This window comes from Canis lupus, chromosome 36 (genome assembly GCF_003254725.2).
Source record: "Canis lupus dingo isolate Sandy chromosome 36, ASM325472v2, whole genome shotgun sequence".
NCBI classification, from domain to species: Eukaryota; Metazoa; Chordata; class Mammalia; order Carnivora; family Canidae; genus Canis; species Canis lupus.
The window spans coordinates 10204463-10226290 of record NC_064278.1 but is presented as its reverse complement, the minus strand read 5'-3'; the positions used below and the strand labels follow the sequence as shown (position 1 = coordinate 10226290).

Genomic DNA, 21828 nt, shown 5'->3' with positions numbered 1-21828 from the left:
AGTAATACAATAATAGTAGGGGACATTATATACCCCCACTTACATTAATGGGTAGATCATTCAGACAGAAGATCATAAAGAAAACAGTGGCTTTGAATGACACATTGGACCATTGGGTCTAACAAATATATTCAGAAAATTTCATCCCAAAATAGTAAAATACATTCTTTTCAAGGGCACATGGAATAATCTCCAAAATAGATCTCATGTTAGGGCATAACTCAAGTGTCAATAAATTAAAAAACACTGAAATCATATGTATCTTTCTGACCACAATGGTATAAAACTAGAAATCAATTGTAAGAAAATATAAAAACACAAATACATGGAGGTTAATAACATGCTACTAAACAATAAATTGGCCAACCAAGAAATCAAAAAGGAAATAAAAAACACATAGAGACAAATGAAAATGAAAACACAATGGTCTAAAATCTTTTGAATGCAGCAAAAGGTGTCTTATCTAAGGGAAAATTATAGCAATACAATATACTTCAAGAAGTAAAGAAAAAAATACCCTCAAATAATCTAACTTTACACATAAAGGAGCTAGAAAAAGAAAAACAAAGTTGAAAGCCAGTAGAAAGAAGGAAATAATAAATTAGGTTAGAAATAAATGAAATAGAGACAACAAAAAAACGAGAACAGATCAATGAAATAAAAGCTGATTCTTTGAAAAGATCGATGAAATTGAAAAACTTATAATCATACTCATAATGAAAAAAGAAAGAGGACTCAAATAAAATCAGAAATGAAGGAGAAGTAACAGTCAACACCACAGAAATATAAATAATCATGAGGATCCTATGAAAAAATTATATGCCAACAAATTGGACAACCTAGAAGAAATGGAAAAATTCCTAGAAACATAATCGCCCAAAACTGAATCGGAAGAAATAGAAAATTTGAACATATTACTAGCAATTAAGTTGAATCAGTAATAAAAAAAATTCACAACAAACAAAAGTCTAGGACCAAATGACTTCACAGGTGAATTCTATCAAACATTTAAAGAAGAGTTAATACTTATTCTCAAACTATTCCAAAAAATAGAAGAGGAAGGAAAGATTCCAAACTCATTTTATGAGGCCAGCATTACCCTGATACCAAAACCAGATAAAGACACTACCAAAAAAGAAAATTGTAGGCTATATTACTGATGAAGATAGATGCAAAAATCTCCCTAGCAAACTGAATCCAAAATACATCCAAAAAAATCATTCATCACAATCAAATGGGATTTATTACTGGGATGCAAGGGCAGTTCAATATTCACAAATCAATCAACATGCTATATTACTTTAACAAGAGAAAGGGAAAAAAAAAAACTATGATCATCTCAATAGACACAGATAAAGTATTTGAAAAGTTCAAGATCCATTCATGATAAAATTCTCAACAAAGTAGACTTAGAGGCAATATACCTCAATATTATAAAAGCCATATATGAAAACCCACAGCTAATACCATTCTCCAAGGTAAAAAACTGAGTTTTTCCTCTACGACCAGGAATAAGACAAGGATATCCACTCTCACCACTTTTACTCAATGTAGAAACTGAGACTCCTAGCCATAGCAGTCAGACAAGAAAAAGAAATACAAGGCATCCAAATTTGTAAGAAAGAAGTACATTCACTAATTGCAGATGACATGTTACTATATATAGAAAATCCTTAAAAAATTATATATAATAGAAAATCATACTCATTCCCATTTATTCATTCATTTAACAAATATTCAAAACCTATGATTTGCAAGAAAATTACATTTCTTTAATTTTTTACATGAAAGGAAACCTCTCGCCAGCCATGCCGTCTCCCACTACTTCAGAGCAGAACACATGGACTTAAGCAAACTAAGAAACTCAGAGGAAGACCTATGCTTGGTTTGCTTGGTGTTCCTGTAGCTTCTTTCGCTTAGGCTTTTTCTGTTCTAGAGGATAGTGGTTCCTTGGTATAAGCAAGGAGACAGGCCCACAGGTTCTCTCCAGGCATTGTTCAAAGTGCTGGAGAGAGAGCAATATAAAAAGCAATTAGCACCTTCACCCTTTAGGAGATCTTCTTGTAAGCCATGGAAATGTACACTAACAGTATATCAGCAAAAAATATGATATCCTCAGAACTTCATTACTATGTGAACACGTAGAGATGATTTTCAAGGCAACATTATTATATTGCCTTATAGGTAACACTCTGGTTCTTATAGTGGAGTTAAATTGCTATTAAAAGGGATCCCTGGGTGGCGCAGCAGTTTGGCGCCTGCCCTTGGCCCAGGGCGCGATCCTGGAGACCCGGGATCGAATCCCACATTGGGCTCCTGGTGCATGGAGCCTGCTTCTCCCTCTGCCTGTGTCTCTGCCTCTCTCTCTCTGTGACTATCATAAATAAATAAATAAATAAATTTAAAAAAAATTAAAAAAAAAAGCAGGAGGGGGAAAAATTGCTATTAAAAAATATTTGTTGAGGGTATCCCTGGGTGGCTCTGTGGTTTAGTGCCTGCCTTGGGCCCACGGCGTGATTCTAGAGTCCCGGGATTGAGTCCCACATCAGGCTCCTTGCCCTGCATGGAGCCTGCTTCTCCCTTTTGCCTGTGTCTCTGCCTCTCTCTCTCTCTCTCTCTCTCTCTCTGTGTGTGTCTCATGAATAAATAAATAAAATCTTAAAAAAATATTTGTTGATCTTTTATCTTAGTGGGAATGAAGATGATATAATGTTTTTCCTGACCACTGTAATGATTATAAAGTCATTTCCTGCCTCCAGGTGAAAAGGCTGGCACATCTAAGTGTTTTTACATTAATTTTGATGAAGCATCCCTACTACTATAATAATAAGTGCTTGCTTGCTAAATACTAGCTTTGATTATTTGTGCAATGACATTACATGCAAAGTGATGTGAACCAAATAGTAATAGATAGAAGGTTTGAAACCTTAAAGTATTACTGAGAATTGGGAAGTCAGTAAAAGTTGGTAAGATTGGAAGGAAAAATAATGACATAGGTTTCAAAAGCTAGGCGTCTATGTTATTCAAAAGATAATGACTTATTGTAATGAGAAAAATAGGAAAAGAGTGATAAACTCAGAGTTCAACTTGTGAATTTTTACAATTTAAATATCCAACATATTAAATAACTTAAATTATTGTAGAAGGGGGGATCCCTGGGTGGTGCAGCGGTTTGGCGCCTGCCTTTGGCCCAGGGCGCGATCCTGGAGACCCGGGATCGAATCCCATGTCGGGCTCCTGGTGCATGGAGCCTGCTTCTCCCTCTGCCTGTGTCTCTGCCTCTCTCTCTCTTTGTGTGTGTGTGTGAGTATCATAAATTAAAAAATAAAAAATAAATTATTGTAGAAGGGGACGTAAAATTGGGATAACTATTGGTGTAGATTTGGGAGTTTTTATTTTTTTTTTAGATTTGGGAGTTTTTAAAAACAGATGCTAAGTGAAGTCATAAAAGTGGATGAGTTTCCTCAAAAAGTTTATATGAAACTGAAAAATATGGGTCTAGTATTGGGACTGAACTGATAATGAGAAAAATAAAGTCAGTAAAGATATTTTCATTCATTTAGAAGTAATTTTTTATCTGTCTGCCAACCAGGTTGAAGTGCTAAAAAGAAATCCAGGCAAGAAATATATAGCAATGAAAATGGATCAGAAATGACATACACCTGAACTAGGTCTAACCACTTCTAAAACAGGTAAAAAGGACAGCATCATTTTACTCTCTCCCCAAAAACCTGCTTCAGAAAGCTAGCAATTTCCCTTTGCTCTCTGTGGGGTATATGGGAAACTCCTAAGGCTGTGTGCTGAGTATTTGCTCCATTTTGCAGTTTTAAATTATCATTTATAAAATAAACTTGGCCTTTTATATGATATACACATCCCATCTTTAAATTCAAAATTCTCCCTGAGTTTTGACATTTCATTCTTCAGTTTTATTATCACAAATGCCCCCTTTGGACTGGGTCCGTGTTCTCTCTCAGAATGAGAGCTCATTTCAGTGACTACACATTAGGTCAAGCAGCTTCCACAGTCAGAAATGGTTTTGCATCTGCATTTTATCTACTCAAATTTACACCTACTGAGGGCTCTTTGTTTGACAAAGTCTTCCGCAGATTTCCTCCTACTCAGAACTTCTGGAGCTCTTGCTTTCTGAACACCTGTTGCACTGCTGTCCTTTTCTGTGTGTATGTCATCATACCCAGGAAAAGGAGCAAGCTGCTAGAAGATAGGAACCTTGATTATTTTTTTTATTTTGTCAATTCAGTAAACATATGGTGACCCTTATGCCCACTAAACTCTGTGCTAAGCCCTGGGGATTTTGACATCCTTAAGAAGTTCTGATTATAATAAGGAATCTCAGAGTTATTTGGTATATTCCCCAATTTCTGTCTCATGAGAGACAAAAGAGGGACAGCTTTGTTTTGTTTTTGTTTTTGTTTTTTACTATGGCTTAACTAAGACGTTCTCATATTTTGAAATGAGAGTACTTTACACTTGGACTGTACCCATGGAGGAGCAGGGTGAGAGAAGATGGGAACAGTAAGAATTGATATATTTTTAAAAGATTTATTTATTTATTTATTTATTTATTTATTTATTTATTTATTTATTTACTTATTTATTCATTCATTCATTCATTCATTCATGAGAGACACAGAGAAAGAGGCAGAGACACAGGCAGAGGGAGAAGCAGGCTCTGTGCAGGGAGCCCCATGTAGTACTTGATCCCTGGACTCCAGGATCACGCTCTGGGCCAAAGGCAGATGCTCAACCACTGAGTCACCCAGGTGTCCCTAGAATCGATATTTTTAAAATGTACAAGTGACTGTGCTGCTCAGCCAGGTGTGAAATTCTGCATCACTGATAAAAATCAAATCTTAGAAATGTCACAGAATTATTAAATTCCATAATTACAGCTTTATCTATAAGATAGATATTTATCCTTTAATCTCTGCTTTAAGCAAGATTTTGTTAACATAATTAGTGACCAATGCTAAATTAAACATTTTGAATTAACATTTTAAATATTGCCTCTGCCCCCTAATCTGGGAGTTTGGGCATGAAATCTTGCCTCTCTGAGAGTCAAAATGGGGATTAGAATAGGATCACTTCAAGATTTTTGTCAAGATTATATTCGAATCCTGACATTATTTGTTGGTGCAAATCATTACAAAAGTCTTTATAACAAATAGTGTATTTTGGTTTTTTAGGTCAGGATATCTTTTTCATAATATATCTTTGTTAAATATCTAAATAGTAAATGTAAATGAATAAATAAAAGTAAATAGTAAATGTATAATAGTAAAGGTATAATACTATTTTAAGACTAACACATGGGACACCTGGGTTGCTCAGTGGTTATGAGCCTGCCTTTGGCTCAGGGCGTGATCCCAGAGTGCCAGGATCAAGTCCCACATTGGGCTCCCTGCATGGAGCCTGCTTCTCCCTCTGCCTGTGTCTCTACCTCTCTCTCTCTCTGTGTCTTTCGTGAATAAATGAAATCTTAAAACAAAAACAAAAACACTAACACGTATACATAAAATTAATGAATAAAACTAAACGGATAATACTAAATATATACTATTAATAGTGCAGAAATACTTACTAGACCCTAAAATATTCCCACTCCTCACCCAGCTGTTGTTTTCAAGGATGTTTGTTTGTTTATTTATTTATTTATGTATTTATTTATGTGAGAGAGGGAGACAGAGAGAGCACTTGAGCAGAAGGAGGGACAGAGGGAGAGGGAGAGAGAGAGAATCTTAAGTAGGTCCAAGTCTAGTGTAGAGCCCCACATGGGGCTGGATCTCAGGACCCTGAGATCACATCCTGTGCAGCAATCAAGAGTCCTAGGCTTTAAATGAGGAAGCCACCCAGGCGCCATCAGCTGTTCTTTTAATAGCTCCTCAATTTCTCCCCATTTAGTCAACAAAACTCAAAATCCTAAGTACTTAATATCATCTCCTGTGAACTTTTAACACAATAAAGTTAGCTTTAGCAAGCTTAAATAATATGACAAAAATAAATGACAGTTTGATTTATTCTTTTAAAAAGTGATTTATTCATTCATCGTTTCTTTAGGGATCTCAATATACACAGTTGATGTGGGAAACAAAAGCAGAAGGAAATGTAGATAAAATTAATTGACCTTCTAACCTGCAGCCATTGACAAATACTTGAAGCAGGCTGGACATAATGTTCCTCCAGGAAACTTCCCACAGTCTTAATGTTAATGCCTTGCTAGAGGGAAAAAAAAAAAAAAAAAACACTTTAATTTGACAATAGCAAGGCCTCCAGTATCCTGTGAGTCTTCTTTAACATATGAAAATTCTTTTGGAACTCCCCTCATCTTTTTACTTCCCCCAACCCCGAAGCATATAATGGGTTGTCTCTCACAGTCCTGGGGCAGCAGCTCATTCTGTCCTTGGGTCCTGTCCTCATGGTTTGATAAAGCCACCTTCTTGCACTGAAGATGTCTCAAGAATTCTTTCTTGGCTCTTGACTCCTGACCCCAACAACAGTACTGCAAAAACTACATCACAGTTACTGACTTTGACATCTAGTTTAAGGTGTTAAAGACTTTATCTGTATATTGTCTTTTCCTATAAAATAGTAAATTTGGATATGCCATCTAGCATGATTGGTTGTTTTTACAAGAGAAATTTGAAAAATATTTTAACATTCAAATTTTTACTTTTATTTTTATAGTTATTCTAATAACATTAATACATTATGAGTAATTAGAATAACTTTTTTTAAAAAAGATTTTGTTTATTTGAGAGAGAGAGTGCACAGGTTGGGGAAGGGGCAGAGGGAGAGGGAAAGGTAGAGGGAGAAATATATTCCCTGCTGAGCAGGGAGCCTGTCTCTGGGCTGGATCCCAGGATCCTGAGATCAGGACCTGAGCTGAAGGCAGATGCTTAACCCAATGAGCCATCCAGGCACCCCAGTAATTAGAATAAATTTAATCTAATATTAAAATAACTGAAAATAATGTTATATTCCTTAAATAATTTAAAAATAGTTCCTGAGACTCAGGTAAGCCAATGTACTGTGTTCCCTGCTAAAAATGTGCAGCCTTAAGCACTACTCATCCACTATTTGTGTCCTTGGGAAATCCTCTAATAAATTTGGGCTGTCTTTTATTCATCTTTAAAATAAGAATAATTATGTCTTCTCTTTGCCTTATAAGCATGTCACAAGAATTAATTATATCTTTAAAATATATAGAGCTCTTTACAACTTACAATAAATATAACAACTATCAAATGTATTATCACCACAACATTACTAAGAGATTTTCTTTTTATGGCTTGCTGGGAGGTACCATGTGCTGTAGTTTGCATTGTTAATAAAATCTCTTTTATAGAATTTTAAGATCTTTTATTTTTCATCATGTTTTCTTGCTTCATATTTCTAAGGAATATTTTTATTAAAAAAAGAAGGTTGTAATTTGGATCTGGCTACAACTACTATTCTCGCTAAATAACACAGCTCTCAAAAACAAAGATTATTAGATTTAGGAGGCACCTAAAACATTGGTGCCTTCACTCAGGGCTGTATCATCTCTATAACATGCCTAATAAATTGATATCTAACCCCAATTTTACCTTTACCCAGGGGCCATTTCACAAAGCAATGGGTTGGATTGCATTTTCAAAATTTGGAAATAAACATGCAGTGGAGAACCACAAAGCCAAAAGTTGGTTATTGAAGTCTTATAAAATCAACATGTCTCTGGGAAAATTAGCAAGAATAAAAGATGGAAGACATAAATAAACATGTTTGGAATGAAAAAAAAAGTGACACAATCGATATCAGAAATCAAGGAAGAAGGAAATGTAGATAAAATTGAATGTCTTTATAACTTGCAACCCATTGGCAAATACTTGAGGCAAGCAGCATATAGTGTTCTTCCAGGAAACTCCCAACTGTCCTAATGTTGGTGGCCTGCTTCCAGAGCTTGGTAACTAGAATCAATAGATTCAAAGGTTTCCATTGTAAACAGCTACCTTGTTTCCAGTTTCTTATGAAGTTATGATTATGAAATATAGTTATTTTATTTTCTAAAACATGCTACTATATAACAATCCTTTGCAGCAGCATCTGTAAACTCCTTAACTGTTCAGATCCTATTCCTGTGTCAGCATTTAGTTAGCTATGTGCCTTTTAAAAAGAATTAGGATACCTTTAGGGTAGAATTGCCAGATAAAAGACAGGATGCCAGTTAAATTTGACTTTCAGATAAACAACAAATAATTATTTTGCATAACGAAATATTGCATGGGGGCATACTCATGCCAAAAATTATTCACTGTTATCTGAAATTCAAATTTAACTTGGCATCCTGTTTTATTTTCTCTTTTTGGAGGAGATAAACCAATTTTATTGGCCATCATTATGTTATACAAATATCTAGGAATAACAGATTTGTAGAGAGGAAATAAATGAATAGTAAATAAGAGGGCAAAGGAAATAGTTTAAGTTTGGATTACTTTCTGGGATATCAGGCTGAAAGCCATCTCCAAGCACATGTGTAACTGATTTCGGGGTAGGTCTGTTCCCAGGCCAAAGCCTACCATACATTTAAGATGTTCAATGTCTTGTCTGCTCTACTGGCTCTTGACAAAACTTTTGGGATCTTTGAGAAAATTAATGTATTCTTGGTGCTTCAGGGCTGTGCTGAGCATCACCAACTCTTCTGCAATAGTGTTAGCCACCCCTCAGCCGGCCAGGAAATCCATCAGGTGGTCATAGAAGGCCGGGTCCATGGAATTGGTGTTGAGCATTCTTTCACACAGACTCACCAATGGACTGAACACTCATTTCCCTGATGGAGAAAATTCTCCTCCTCTTCTTGCCTAACCTCATCTTCTGGTTAGTGACAGTCCAGTCAGTACCAGGGTCTTCTTGCCACCCTTCTTTATAACTTCAACCACAAAATTAAGAGTAGAGGTCAATCCAGGCTCTGGTTCCCCAACTTTGGGCTCCTCCTTCCCATCAACTGTTGGCAGGATGCTATTGGGGATGTTTAAAGTGGCAGTGATCTTTTCTCCAGCAACTTTCTGCAGTAATTTAGCTTCTGTCCCATTCACTTCCAGCTCCCAACCTCCAGACATCTTGGGAAGGGACTTATGCTTCTGTATCTTTTTTTCCTCCTTAACTTCATCATTTAGGAATTCAAAATTTTGTCCTCCTAGAAGTGCAGGGTGCCACAGCTGCACCTGGCCAATGTGCACACCGAACAGTCCAAAGGGCCACATGCATGGCCAGGGCAGTGGGGTGGGTGTGGCACAGAGTCCAGGCATGGCCAAGCCCAGCATGTGGGGCACATAGCACAGCAGCTGACAAGTGCAGGCGTGAAGGGCCACCTAGGCTCAAGGATCCGATCCGTGAGCCTCCAAAAGTGTCGTCCCTGGGTGTTTTTATTTACTAAATCTGACAGTTTTCCAATAAATGTAATGATGGCTCTTTCTCAGATTTAACATTGTATTATTCCTTCTGTGACAGATTTTTTAATAGAGTACAATTGTTTTTTTTTTTTTTTAAGATTTTATTTATTTATTCATGAGGGACACAGAGAGAGAGAGAGAGAGAGAGAGAGAGGCAGAGACACAGGTAGAGGGAGAAGCAGGCTCCATGCAGGGAGCCCGACACAGGACTTGATCCCCAGTCTCCAGGATCATGCCCTGGGCTGAAGGCGGCGCTAAACCTGCTGAGCCACCCGGACTGCCCAGTACAATTGTTTTTATTCATTATTCAAATCTTGCAACATAGAATATCATACCAATTTATCACTGTCTTATTTTTATTTTTTAAATTTTATTTATTTATTCATGAGAGAGACAGAGACATTGGCAGAGGGAGAAGCAGGCTCCCGGTGGGAAGCCTGATATGGGATTTGATTCTGGGACCCTGGGATCACCTCCTGAGCCAAAGGTAGATGCTCAACCGCTGAGCCACCCAGGCATCCCTACCACTTTCTTACTGATAAAAAAACTAAAAGATAGGAAATTATTTTCCAAACTTTCCTTCAGATAAAGGGCTTATGAATTCCCACTAACAAAACTATAATTGTAAAATGACTAGCTTCATTGAACTGCCTTGACTTTGAAATTTAAAGACATGCTAATGGTGAAATAATAGATAATTTATTGTTTTTTTCCTGTTAGAATTCTACAGCTATTGTCATTTGAAGCACAGAACTAATAAATGAAAGGATTGTATCCCAAAACTACCATTAGCATGTTCTACTAACTTACTTTTTAAAAAGATTTTATTTATCCATTCATGAGAAAGAGAAAGAGAGAGAGAGAGAGAGAGAGGCAGAGAGAGAAGTTGGCTCCACGCAGGGAGCCCAACATGGGACTCGATCCTGGGTCTCCAGGATCAGGACCTGGGCTGAAGGTGGCGCTAAACCACTGAGCCACCCGCGCTGCCTCTAACTTACTTTTTAAATTCTTCAACTTCCTTTAACATTTATATATATATATATATATATATATATATATATATATATATATATATATTTTTTTTTTTTTTAATATATATATATTTTAAAAAGTGAGATATTTCAGAAAGAATTAGAAGGAAGTTCTTGGGTGTTGAAATAGTCTTAGCAATAGCTCAGCTTGTTCTATAGCATTGACAAATTGCAAAATTTATAACATGCACAAGAATCATGCCTGGAGCTATGAGGCAATACTTAATCCAAATCAAAATATATAAAAAGTAGCCTCACGTTTGCCTGGTGTAAAACAATGTTTTAGTAACATTCCAAATAAAAGGTAATGGATTGTCATAAGTAGTTTCCATGCAGTCAGGGAATTCAGAGGTTAAAACTGATACGGTTATATATCACTCCTTTTGTACCCTCACAAAGACCATCTTAATTCCACTTTCATGTTTTTATTCCAAAGGTAACTATACACTTAGTATATCCTCAGATCTCTGTATGAGAATATTTGTTCTAGGTGACCAAAGTTATCCACCTTATTGATTACAACAAAAAACTGTAAGGATCTAGAAAATATATACCAACTGAAATTTATACAGTAGTTCCCATAAATATAAAATCATATAAAAACACACCAAAGAAAATCACCTCACACAAATAATCTCCTACCTAAGTATCTTGTGATGTCTGATAAATGCTATGTACCCAGAAGGAAATATTTTCCTCAACAGTAATCTGCAAAGCTCCTTCTACTACTTTTTTCAAGTATCTTTTTTTTTTTTTTTAAGATTTTATTTATTTATTCATAAGAGAGACAGAGAGAGGCAGAGTAGCCTCCCTGGGGAACGGGGTGGGGGGGGGGGCGGGGAGCCCGATGCCAGGACCTGGGACCCAATCCCAGAACGCCCAGTGTCACACCCTGAGCTGTGAGATATCTGCTCAAACACTAAGCCACCCAGGTGTCCCTTCCAGTACCTTTTTAATCAGACTTAGACTTGTATGGTCTGAATGATGCTTGAGTACCCTTGATGTGCTAGACATTCTATTCAGTCTGTGAACAAAACAGGCATTATTTTTTCCATTTACATATAAAAAGACTCAAAGTTGACACCCTCACATATACACAATTAGTTTATAGTTCCACCCTTTTCTGCTTTTCTATCACATTTTTCCATTTCTACCACAGTCACCAGGGCAAAATAATTAAAATAGCCACTAATTAATGACCAAAAAATCAAAAACACTATGCCTGATATGTGCTAGGTATAGTAATTTCTATTACTTTATTTTTTATTTATTATTATTTTTTAAAAATTTGCTTTCGTTGAAATTCGACTTGCCAACATATATTATAACACCCAGTGCTCATCCGACCAAGTGTCTATTACTTTAGCTGGACTTTTGGTGGTGTGCTTTTTCCATCATACCATCCATACTCCAAATATATAGTTTGTGAGTTATTTTCCTCGACTGGCTGCCTTTTATATTCTCAGGTAGTTTGTTTTTCCTTATAAGTAGCGGGGCGGGGGGGGGGGAGGGGGTATGTAGTGTAATTAAGTTAGGTCAAGGGTAGCTCACGCCAGAATGCATCTGAATTTCTAATCATCTTTAAATTTTTGTGTTTCTTTCTGACCTTCATATTTCTTGGATGAGAATGGAAACATCCACAATTTCAAAGTCTCCCCAAACTAAAGTAGGTCTTTTGGGACAAGGCAAGGCAGGCTTAGGTAGCCAGTACCTTTGGCCTAGGATTCAGAGATGGGAAAGGATATTCAGCATGATATTTATATAGTAACATTAGTTTTCTGTGCACTAATCTTTTATCCTTGCAGCAAGGTAACTATAATGTTACTAAAAATAATAAAACAAAAAAAAAGCTTTTGTTCCTGGTTTTGCCATTTCACTAGCATTGAGGCCTCAGGCAAGTCATTTGCTTCAATTCCTGGAACTGTAAAATACAGACATGAGTGTTTATCTGCGCAAACTCTTAAAGGGCTCAAACTAGACTCAGTGAATGAAAGCACTTTGCAAGGTGTTATAACATGAAGTTTTGTTAGTAATAGTCTGTATAAATAAATTCAATAGTTTTTATTTTTATTTATTTTTAAAGATTTTATTTATTTATTTATTCATGAGAGAGAGAGAGAGAGAGAGAGGCAGAGACAGGACCACACCTTCAGCCAAAGGCAGATGTTTAATCTGTGAGCCATCCAAGTGTCCCAATTCAATAGTTTGTAATGCAATGAGCTTGATTACTCAATGCAGATGGAGAGAAAAAGAACTCAGACTCATTACAGAGATAAGGAAATTGAAGATTCAATAGTTGAATGACTTGACCAAGGTCATCACAGGTACTAGAAGCTAGAAGTCCTCAGATTGAAGCAGGAAGACTTCTGTTCTACAGACCAGCCCTAACCAAGACGCAGGTGGTTCCCATTCTTTAAGAAAACGTTTCCATCACCCTTACTGGATATTTATTTTGCCTTCACTGGATGCTTATTCTTCCTCAGAAACAGTAAGTCTCCTAATGTTACCCAGATAGTGAGTGACCAAGCCAGGGATGTGAACCCAAATCTGTCTGGCTCCAGAGCCTGAGCTCTTAACTGCTGTGGTACTTAGTTAACCACACACATGCTCAGCCTCCCAAGAGAAAAGGCAGAGGAGTTGAATGAGGAGCCCTGGCAAAATGAAATATGCTGAGACTTGTTAGGTCTTATGTCTGTAAAGCCAGAGTCAGTGGCTGCCTCACTCAAAGTTTTACACTTTGAGATGTATGAAAACTGACAAGTAGTTAAGGGCTTCCCAAGCTCCTTAAGGAAGAAAAGTAGCTCCCATCTATAGTAACAATTCAACAGGCAATATTTAAACGCTAAATACAAATATTTAATTATATCAAATAGATATAATTTGAATTTACTTTTTGGTCTTTAGCCTGTTTTTTGGTTTTGTTTCTAAGAAAAGAAAACATCCATATAAGAACGGTGTTTAAAATGTAAATCACAAAAAAAAAAAAAAAATAATGTAAATCACAAGGTTACTTTTAACAGAGCTGATACTTTAAGGACATAAAAGGGCTCATCATTTTGCAATGAGTAAGGCAATTATTGCCAACGAATAACAGAATTATAGAATCCAGAAATAGAAATTAATTTTGATGAAAGGACATCATAGAGGGAATAAGAAAAGAGATTTTAGATAACTTGTCGATATATCAGAATCTGCAGCTTGGAATTTGGATGGGCACGGAAAACTCTGCCTCCTGCATGGCTATAGTACGAAATACTTTACATGTCTGCATGCCCATGCATGTTTCCAGAGGCCTCACCTCTATCCTGGAATGTGTGCATGTTAATAAGAGCCTTCACTTAGAAATGTATATGATAATATAGAAATATAGTACCATTTATATAAGAGGTATAGCATACAAAACTCAGGCATTTCTTCTTTTGATAATTAGGTTTGCAATAATGTGTAATTTTATCTATTGGAAGAGAGATAAGGGATCCTACAATGATTATTGACCAATTTTTTCTAGATGTTCACTTGATTGAATCCCACAAAAATATTTTTGATGAACCCAGTTGTCTGATAGTCCCTCCAGGGCAGAGGCAGTATCTTTGCCATCTTTGTTTCTCTAACCCAATGTTAGGTTTTTACAAATATTCAATAAATACTCCCTTTATACAGAATTTAATTCATAAATATATAATCTACTTGGAAATTCTTTTTTAAAAAAGATTTTTATTTATTTATTCATGAGAGACACAGAGGAAGGGGCAGAGACATAGGCAGAGGGAGAAGCAGGCTCCTTGCTGGGAGCATGTTGTGGGACTCGATCCCAGGACTCTGGGATCACGACCTGAGCTAAAGGCAGATGCTCAACCACTGAGCCATCCAGGTATCCCTCTACTTGGAAATTCTATGCTAAGAAAATATACAGTGATTTTCTAGGTTTTAAAATATAAAATATAAGTTAAAAACTCATTAAATTTGACAAGAAATCATTTATTTCAGTACTTTTAGTCTCTAGTATAAATGACCCCCCAAAAGATAAATGGTATAACGTGATAATTCCAAACAAAAGGCCATGAAAAGCTCAATTTACATTGTTATTCTATAAATAGTACTGCTATTATTTTCTTCAAACTCTGATATAAGCAAAAGTTAAACTTGATAGAGAAAAAATGGATTTACTGATATTTTAGAAATGTTATAGCCAACTATGACTTCTTTCTTCTGTTTAACAGTATAAATAAAACTATGAAAAATGTAAGATCTTCCACATTCAAATACCCTCTAAAATCATGTGTGATCTACAATACTTAAGGAGGAGGTAATGTATTAAGCACTGGGTGGTTGACTCAGGTCAGCATCTTGGGGTTGTGGGATTAAGTTCCACACTGGGCTCCCTTCCCAGTGGGGAGTCTGCTTCTCCCTCTGCCCATCACCCTTTTCCTGTTCTCTCGCCCATTCTCAAATAAATAAATAAATAAAATCTTTATTTATTTTTTTTATAAATTTTTATTTATTTATGATAGTCTCACAGAGAGAGAGAGAGAGAAGCAGAGACACAGGCAGAGGGAGAAGCAGGCTCCATGCACCGGGAGCCCGACGTGGGATTCGATCCCGGGTCTCCAGGATCACGCCCTGTGCCAAAGGCAGGCGCCAAACCGCTGCGCCACCCAGGGATCCCAAGTAAAATCTTTAATATATATAGTCATTATATTACCATTTCATTTGAGTGTTATTTCTTTTTTTTTGAGTGTTATTTATTTCACATAGCATACATTTATGAGTATTCTTTACACATAAAAATGGCTATGATTACCATGGTTATTAAAAACTACATAAACAATACAAACTTTAGTTATTGTATTTGCTTTTAATTTTTTGTTTTGTTTTAAGTAAGCTCTCTATACCCAATGTGGGGCTTCAACTCATGACTCTGAGGTCAAGAGTTGCATGGTCCATTGACTGAGCCAGCCAGGTATCCCTGTTTTGCTTTTTAAAACATTTTTTTAATTTTAATTTTTATTTTTTTTTTGTTGTTTATTAAGAGAAACTATTCCATAACCCAGTGTTCATGTTTCATAGCTCAGGAACACAGGACAGTTAAGTGACAAGCTTTAATAAAATGCAACCCAAAGAAATTCTTTATATTCCAAATTCATTTTGCACTCTGAAAGATACCAGCCTTCTTCATTTCCTCAAAATCTTTCATGGAATCATAATTTCTGTAGAAATCTGCATATTCCTTCTTTCTTGGTTAGGCCACAGCAAACTTATAGAAAAAACCCCCAGGGATACTGCGAAGGCCCCAACGTTATGAAATCGCAGATGCTTGGCCAGAAGGCCTCGCATCTGAGGTTTCATCAAAGTACTTGAAGTCATGGTAGTTATTCTCCTTAACACCTACCTCAAACCCAACGTCCTTGCTAACAGAAATGGATGGCCCCTGTTTTGCTTTTATTTTATTTTTTATTTTTTTAAGATTTTATTTATTTATTCATGAGAGAGAGAGAGAGAGAGAGAGAGAGAGAGAGAGGAGAGAGGCAGAGACACAGGCAGAGGGAGAAGCAGGCTCCATGCAGGGAGCCCGATGTGGGACTTGATCCCAGGACTCCAGGATCACGCCCTGGGCTGAAGGCGGCGCCAAACCGCTGAGCCACCCGGATTGCCCTGTTTTGCTTTTAAATAAACGTAACAAACAATTGCTCTGGAAGTAATTTCAATGGACAAAACTACTAAGTTTTATTATAATTACATACATTAGATATTAGATAAACATGCAATCATTTAAAAAACTTTAAATCATTTAAAAAAAAGATTTTATTTATTTATTCATGAGAGACGCAGATGGACAGGCAGAGACACAGGCAGAGGGAGAAGCAGGCTCCTTGCAGGGAACTTGATTCAGAACTTGATCCCAGGACCTTGGGATTATGACTGGAGCTTAAGGCAGACACTCAACCACTGAGCCACCCAGGTGTCCCAAAACTTTATCATTTTTCACATATTCCTGCAAAGATTTCTGTCTTAAATGCAAAGAGAAAAAAGTTTTCCCTCAAATAAAAGATCAAGAAAATTTTTTCATGAAATAGTTCTATCTGTATTAAAGAAACTACAATATTTCAACAAAAATATATCTATTAAATTATTTTTACCTATGAAACAATTACCGGGCAGTTTGAAAGTAGAAGGTAATAAAATGATAAATAAGAGAGGAAGGAAAAGCAGATATGCCAACCACAAAGACAGAGACAGCAGTGACGAAATAGAAACCTGTCTTAAATTCCTGGAAAGAAAAAGGCATTTGGGTACTTCAGGTTAAAGCTCTCTCATGGAATGTTTATATGGATGACACTGACTTCAACAAAATTTTTTATGTTTTTATTTTATTTTTTTTAATGATTTTATTTGGGACTCCCGGGTGGCTCAGCCGTTGAGCGTCTGCCTTTGGCTCAGGGCATGATCCCAGTTGGGGGTTCGAGTCCCACATCGGGCTCCCTGTGAGAAGTCTGCTTCTCCCTCTATGTCTCTGCTTCTCTGTGTCTCTCATGAATAAATAAATAAAAATCTTTAAAAAAATAAAAAAAAGATTTTATTTGAGAGAGAGTGCACAGAGGGAGAGTGAGAGAGTAGACTCCCTACTGATTGGAGAGCACAACATCATGCAAGGCTCCATACCAGAACCCTGAGGTCATGACCTGAACCAAAGGCAGATGCTTAACCAACTGGGCCACCCACGCACTCCAACACCTTTTATGTTTTAAGTTATGTAGGAATACTCTGTAAATTATAAGAACACTATAAGAAGATAAAATAATAACAAACTATTATGTATGTATGATTTTTTTTTGTTTGTTTTAAATAACTCTCTTCAGTGGCACTTATACTTGTTTAAAAACATACTTAAATAGGGACGCCTGGGTGGCTTAGCGGTTGAGCATCTATCTGCCTTTGGCTCAGGGTGTGATCCTGTCCCAGGATCAAGTCCCACATTGGGCTCCCTGCATGGAGCCTGCTTCTCCCTCTGTCTCTGCCTCCCCCTCTCTGTGACTCTCATGAATAAATAAAAATCTTAAAAAAATTAAATATCACAAAATTTTTCATTGTCCCAAATAGTTTACAAAATATTCAAATTCCAATTCTATTTTTAAAAAAAATTTTATTTATTTATTCATGAGAGGCACAGACATAGGCAGAGGGAGAAGCAGGCCCCATGCAGGAAGCCCAACGTGGAACTCGATCCCAGAACTCTGGGATCACACCGTGGGTGGAAGGCAGATGCTCAACGGCTGAGCCACCCAGGCCTCCCTAATTCTATTTTTCTTTTTCTTTTTCTTTTTTTTAAATTTTTATTTATTTATGATAGTCACACAGAGAGAGAGAGAGAGAGAGGCAGAGACACAGGCCGAGGGAGAAGCAGGCTCCATGCACCGGGAGCCCGATGTGGGATTCGATCCCGGGTCTCCAGGATCGCGCCCTGGGCCAAAGGCAGGCGCTAAACCGCTGCGCCACCCAGGGTTCCCACAATTCTATTTTTCTAACAATTTTTGCATTGCTCTTTTTATAGTGTCTGCTTTTTATACAGGCACATATATGCTTTATTAAGTATGTTAAGTCTTTTTCCCTTTTAATAGTCTCCAAGCAAATATCTGAAACCTAAATTATTCAAAGAGATATATAGCTAAAGGGATCTTCTTTCTACCTGGTGATTTTGAAACTAACCCCATCAGGTAGCTAACCACATGGAGAATAAGTCTCTCTCAGAAGGGACAAACTCACTATCTGTTTCATTTAAAATGGTCTACCAGTTCTTTTGAATAGGCCTTTTGAAAAATCCTATCCTCATTTAAGGTCCCACTTGCCTCTTAAAATTCCCCCGGGGGGAATGGAGTCTTAAATGATTTCTTCACTCCTTTATTCATTCCACAGATATTTGCAAAGAGCCTGTGGTGTTCCGGACAATCCTTTCAGGACACATTAAGAGAAGCACCCTTAAGTTCACAACCCCCCAGTTACACAGTTACTGTGTAACTGAAAACTGAAAATATCATGGGGCCTGGCCCCACGTAACAGAATTTCCTGGGGCTAAGAAAGGGAAGGGCTAATTCTACCCATGTAGTCAGTAAGGTCTTTCAGAAGAGAAAATACCTAAGTACATGCATTAAAAATGGTTGGATGGAATGAAGGAGGGGAGATTTCCAAACACAGAGAAATCAACCCAAATCTTGGAAACCTGGGTAATTTTGCAATAATTCAGCATAACCAGAGGGGAGGATTGGGAGGAGGTAGTTACAGCAACTGTGATTCCTGTTTCGGTAATGAACTCTGTAACTAGCAGACTCTAGGGGGGTATAGGTTAGGAACATATGAGAGGCACATCAGATCCAGCCTATTGATGATTTGGAGAGTTGTCAAACACAGTCATACCTAAAGAAGGCTAAGTAATGCTTGGAAATCCAGGATACTTCAGTCCTGTGCCCTTGCATCTTAATATTCACTTCCATGGTTGCAACAGCAAGGAAAGAGGGCATAGAGTCAAGTGCTGGCCCTTGAGTGATTCCACCAGGAAATGAAATGTTTCATGTTTGCTCACATTTACTAAAACAAATTATATTCTATACCTAATTTCAGTGGGGTGGAGAATGTAATCCTCCCCTACGCCTAAAACTAGGAGGACAGGAAAAATTGGTGATCATTGAAAACGCCTTCAGCAGTTAGGAAACATTATGAAAATGCTTTATGTTTCAGGTTAGACTAATGGAGTCAATATTTATCAGCATGTCATAAATTAAGATTGAGACTAATTAAAGTATTCTGTTGATTTTGTGACTGAAAGTCAATAGACTTTAGTTTCACTGTTACTCAACGCTTGCGTTATTGTCTGTGCAAGCAACTGTAAGTCCTTTAGAGGCATGATTAATTCATGAAATTGTTTAACCTTAGTTTAGAGAATAAAAGCCAGATACATTTAATTGAATTAATATTTAAATTAGGTAAAATGTTAAAATGCAACTTTTTCTGATAGTGTTTCACTACCTAAATAAACCACTCCCCCCCCTTTTCATATGGAAAGATACATTGAAAGGAATGTCCTATGCACAGAAAGGAATACATAGTAATGACTGCCCATAATAGAGAAATAGCAAATTGCTGGGTATTTAGTATGCTAATTTCAGCAATCTTTTTGATTAGCTACAATGCTGAAATATGAAGGAGCATTGATTTTACATAGCAGTTTAATTTTTGCCAGCTGTCAAAGGTTAGCCTATCAGTAGGGTGAAGCGGCTAACACAGATTCCTTTGCTTGATGCTAATTTTGCAGCAGAGGCCTCCTTTATGACGCTCTTTCACCTAGTCTGTGCAATAGTTTTTTTGTTTTTGTTTTTGAAACATCTTTATTCTTAAACTGTAGTTTAATTTCTTAATTTCACGTTATTTTTTCCGAAAGCAAGCTTTTGGAGCCATCAAAAATGACTTGCACTTTACAATGGACGCTTACAACAGGCAAGACACGCAAATGTACCTGTTGGTCAGGTGCGGAGAACCAGCTAGAGAGCGTGCACGTGAGGACGGAGACGCACAGACCAGCCCGCGGCCGTGGGCCCTTTATTCCTGTACCGTTTCCAAGAGGTGCAGAAAAATCTAAGTTTGTTCTTAGTTAAGAGGTGGTCTTCAGCGTCTTCCAGCCCTCCTGTCACAGCTGTGGCCTGTTTAAAAAGAAGGCAAAGAACTCTGCGTCTGAGGGCAGGGCAAGCTCAAACCTGCCACCGATTAGAAAAATCACAGTGTCGCAGGTGCGCTTTTAACCGAATAGCAAGCTTAGAGGTCAAGTTGGGGAAGGGAAGGGAAGGGGAAAAAAAAGAAAGAAAAGCAGGCAAGCCAGGCGCCCCGGCGGCGGAAGGTCGAGCCGGGGCGGCGCTCGGCGGGTTTGCAGCGCTCTCGGCGGCAGCCGGGCCCGCGGGCCTCCCGCAGGTACCTCCCTCCTCCCCACCTGTCGCTCGCGGCCCGGAGCTGGGGTGCCGCCCCCGCCGCCCCGCCGCCCCCAGCCGGGGGAGGGGGAGTCCTCCTCGGCCCCCGCCCCCGCCCCCGCCCCCGCCCCCCGCGGTCCCGGCTCGCTGCCCCTCGCGCTCCGAGGCCGCCCAGCCGCGCCGGCACTTCTGGAGGGCTGCCCGGCGGAGGTGGCGGCGAGCCCGGGAGCTCGGGCCGCGGCATGGGGCAGGGTGAGCGCGGGAGGGCCGGCGGCGGGGAGGGAGGGCCGGAGGGAGGGCCGCGGAGGGAGGGCCGCCGCCTCCGCCTCGCCTCGCCTCGCCTCGCCTCCGCCCGGGCCCCGCTCCGGAGGCCTCCCCGCGGCGGGAAGGCGGGAAGGCGGGTCGGCGCCGGGAGCTCCGGGGCCTGCGGTCGGCGCGGACCGCCCGGAGCCCGCGAGCCCCGCTCCCCCCCCCCCCCGCTCCGGGGCGGCCCCTCGGGTCTCGGCCCCACGGGGCGGGGGCTGCAGCGCCGCCTTCCGCCGCCGGGACCTGGGGCGGGGGCGGCCGCCGCGACCTCGGAGCCTCGGGCCGCAGGGGGCGGGCGGCGGGGGCCGGGGCTCGGGGCTCTCGGCTCTCGCCCGCCGCCGGCCCCGCTCAGGCCTCGGGCAGCCGCGCGTCCCGCCCTGAGCAGCGGCCTCTCCGCCCGCAGGAGCCACGCGCCGCCTGGGAGCCGCAGCCCGCGCAGCGCCCCGCGGGGCCATGGAGCGCTCGGCCCGGAGCGCGCAGGACGCCGCCGCGGGGTAAGCTGCCCGGGGGACGGGTACCCGCCTGACCCACCACCTGCGGGGGGCGCGGGTACCTGCCTGCCGGACCCGCGAGAGGGCCGCCGGGGGGGGGGGGGGGCGGGGGGAGCGGGTACCTGCCGGATTCACCACCTGGGGGGGCGCGTGTACCTGCCTGACCCACCACCTGGGGGGGCGCGTGTACCTGCCTGACCCACCACCTGGGGGGGCGCGTGTACCTGCCTGACCTACCCGCTGGGGGGAGCGTGTACCTGCCTGACCCACCACCTGGGGGGAGCGTGTACCTGCCTGACCCACCACCTGGGGGGGAGCGTGTACCTGCCTGACCTACCCGCTGGGGGGGCGCGTGTACCTGCCCGACTCACCGGCGGGGGGGAGCGTGTACCTGCCCGACCCCCGGGCGAGGAGGGGCCGCCGGGGGCTCGGGGCTGCTCGCAGTTGCCGAAGGGCAGCGGAATGCCCGGGGTCGGGCGGGGAGTCCTCAGCGCCCACTAACAAAGAGCCCCTTGTTTGAGCCCTGGAGGAGCGGCGGCCCGCACCTGGACCCGGCGCTCGCGGAGGGGGCCGGGCAGGTGAGCGGCAGGTGAGCGGGGCC

General features: G+C 40.1%; 2 protein-coding genes across 14 annotated transcripts in view; one reads left to right on the top strand and one right to left on the bottom strand.

Annotated features, from left to right (window-relative positions):
- Positions 1-8665: 8665 nt before the first annotated feature.
- On the bottom strand, positions 8666-9352 carry LOC118350020 (complement component 1 Q subcomponent-binding protein, mitochondrial-like). The gene has a single exon (XM_049106353.1). The coding sequence runs from the start codon at positions 9318-9320 to the stop codon at positions 8865-8867; it is 456 nt and encodes a 151-aa protein (XP_048962310.1). The 5' UTR covers positions 9321-9352; the 3' UTR covers positions 8666-8864.
- An 11020-nt stretch (positions 9353-20372) lies between these two features.
- COBLL1 (cordon-bleu WH2 repeat protein like 1) overlaps positions 20373-21828 on the top strand; it is a 162382-nt gene continuing 160926 nt past the window's right edge. For 11 of the 13 annotated variants that reach the window (XM_049106344.1, XM_049106348.1, XM_049106347.1 and 8 more), the window contains exons 1-2: positions 20572-20682; positions 21140-21230. In XM_049106344.1, coding sequence (XP_048962301.1) covers positions 20673-20682; positions 21140-21230 — 101 coding nt within the window. In that variant the 5' untranslated portion in view covers positions 20572-20672. Of the gene's footprint in view, positions 20435-20571; positions 20683-21139; positions 21231-21828 lie in introns of those variants that run through there. The other 2 variants (XM_035696032.2, XM_049106343.1) reach the window with 1 other exon arrangement.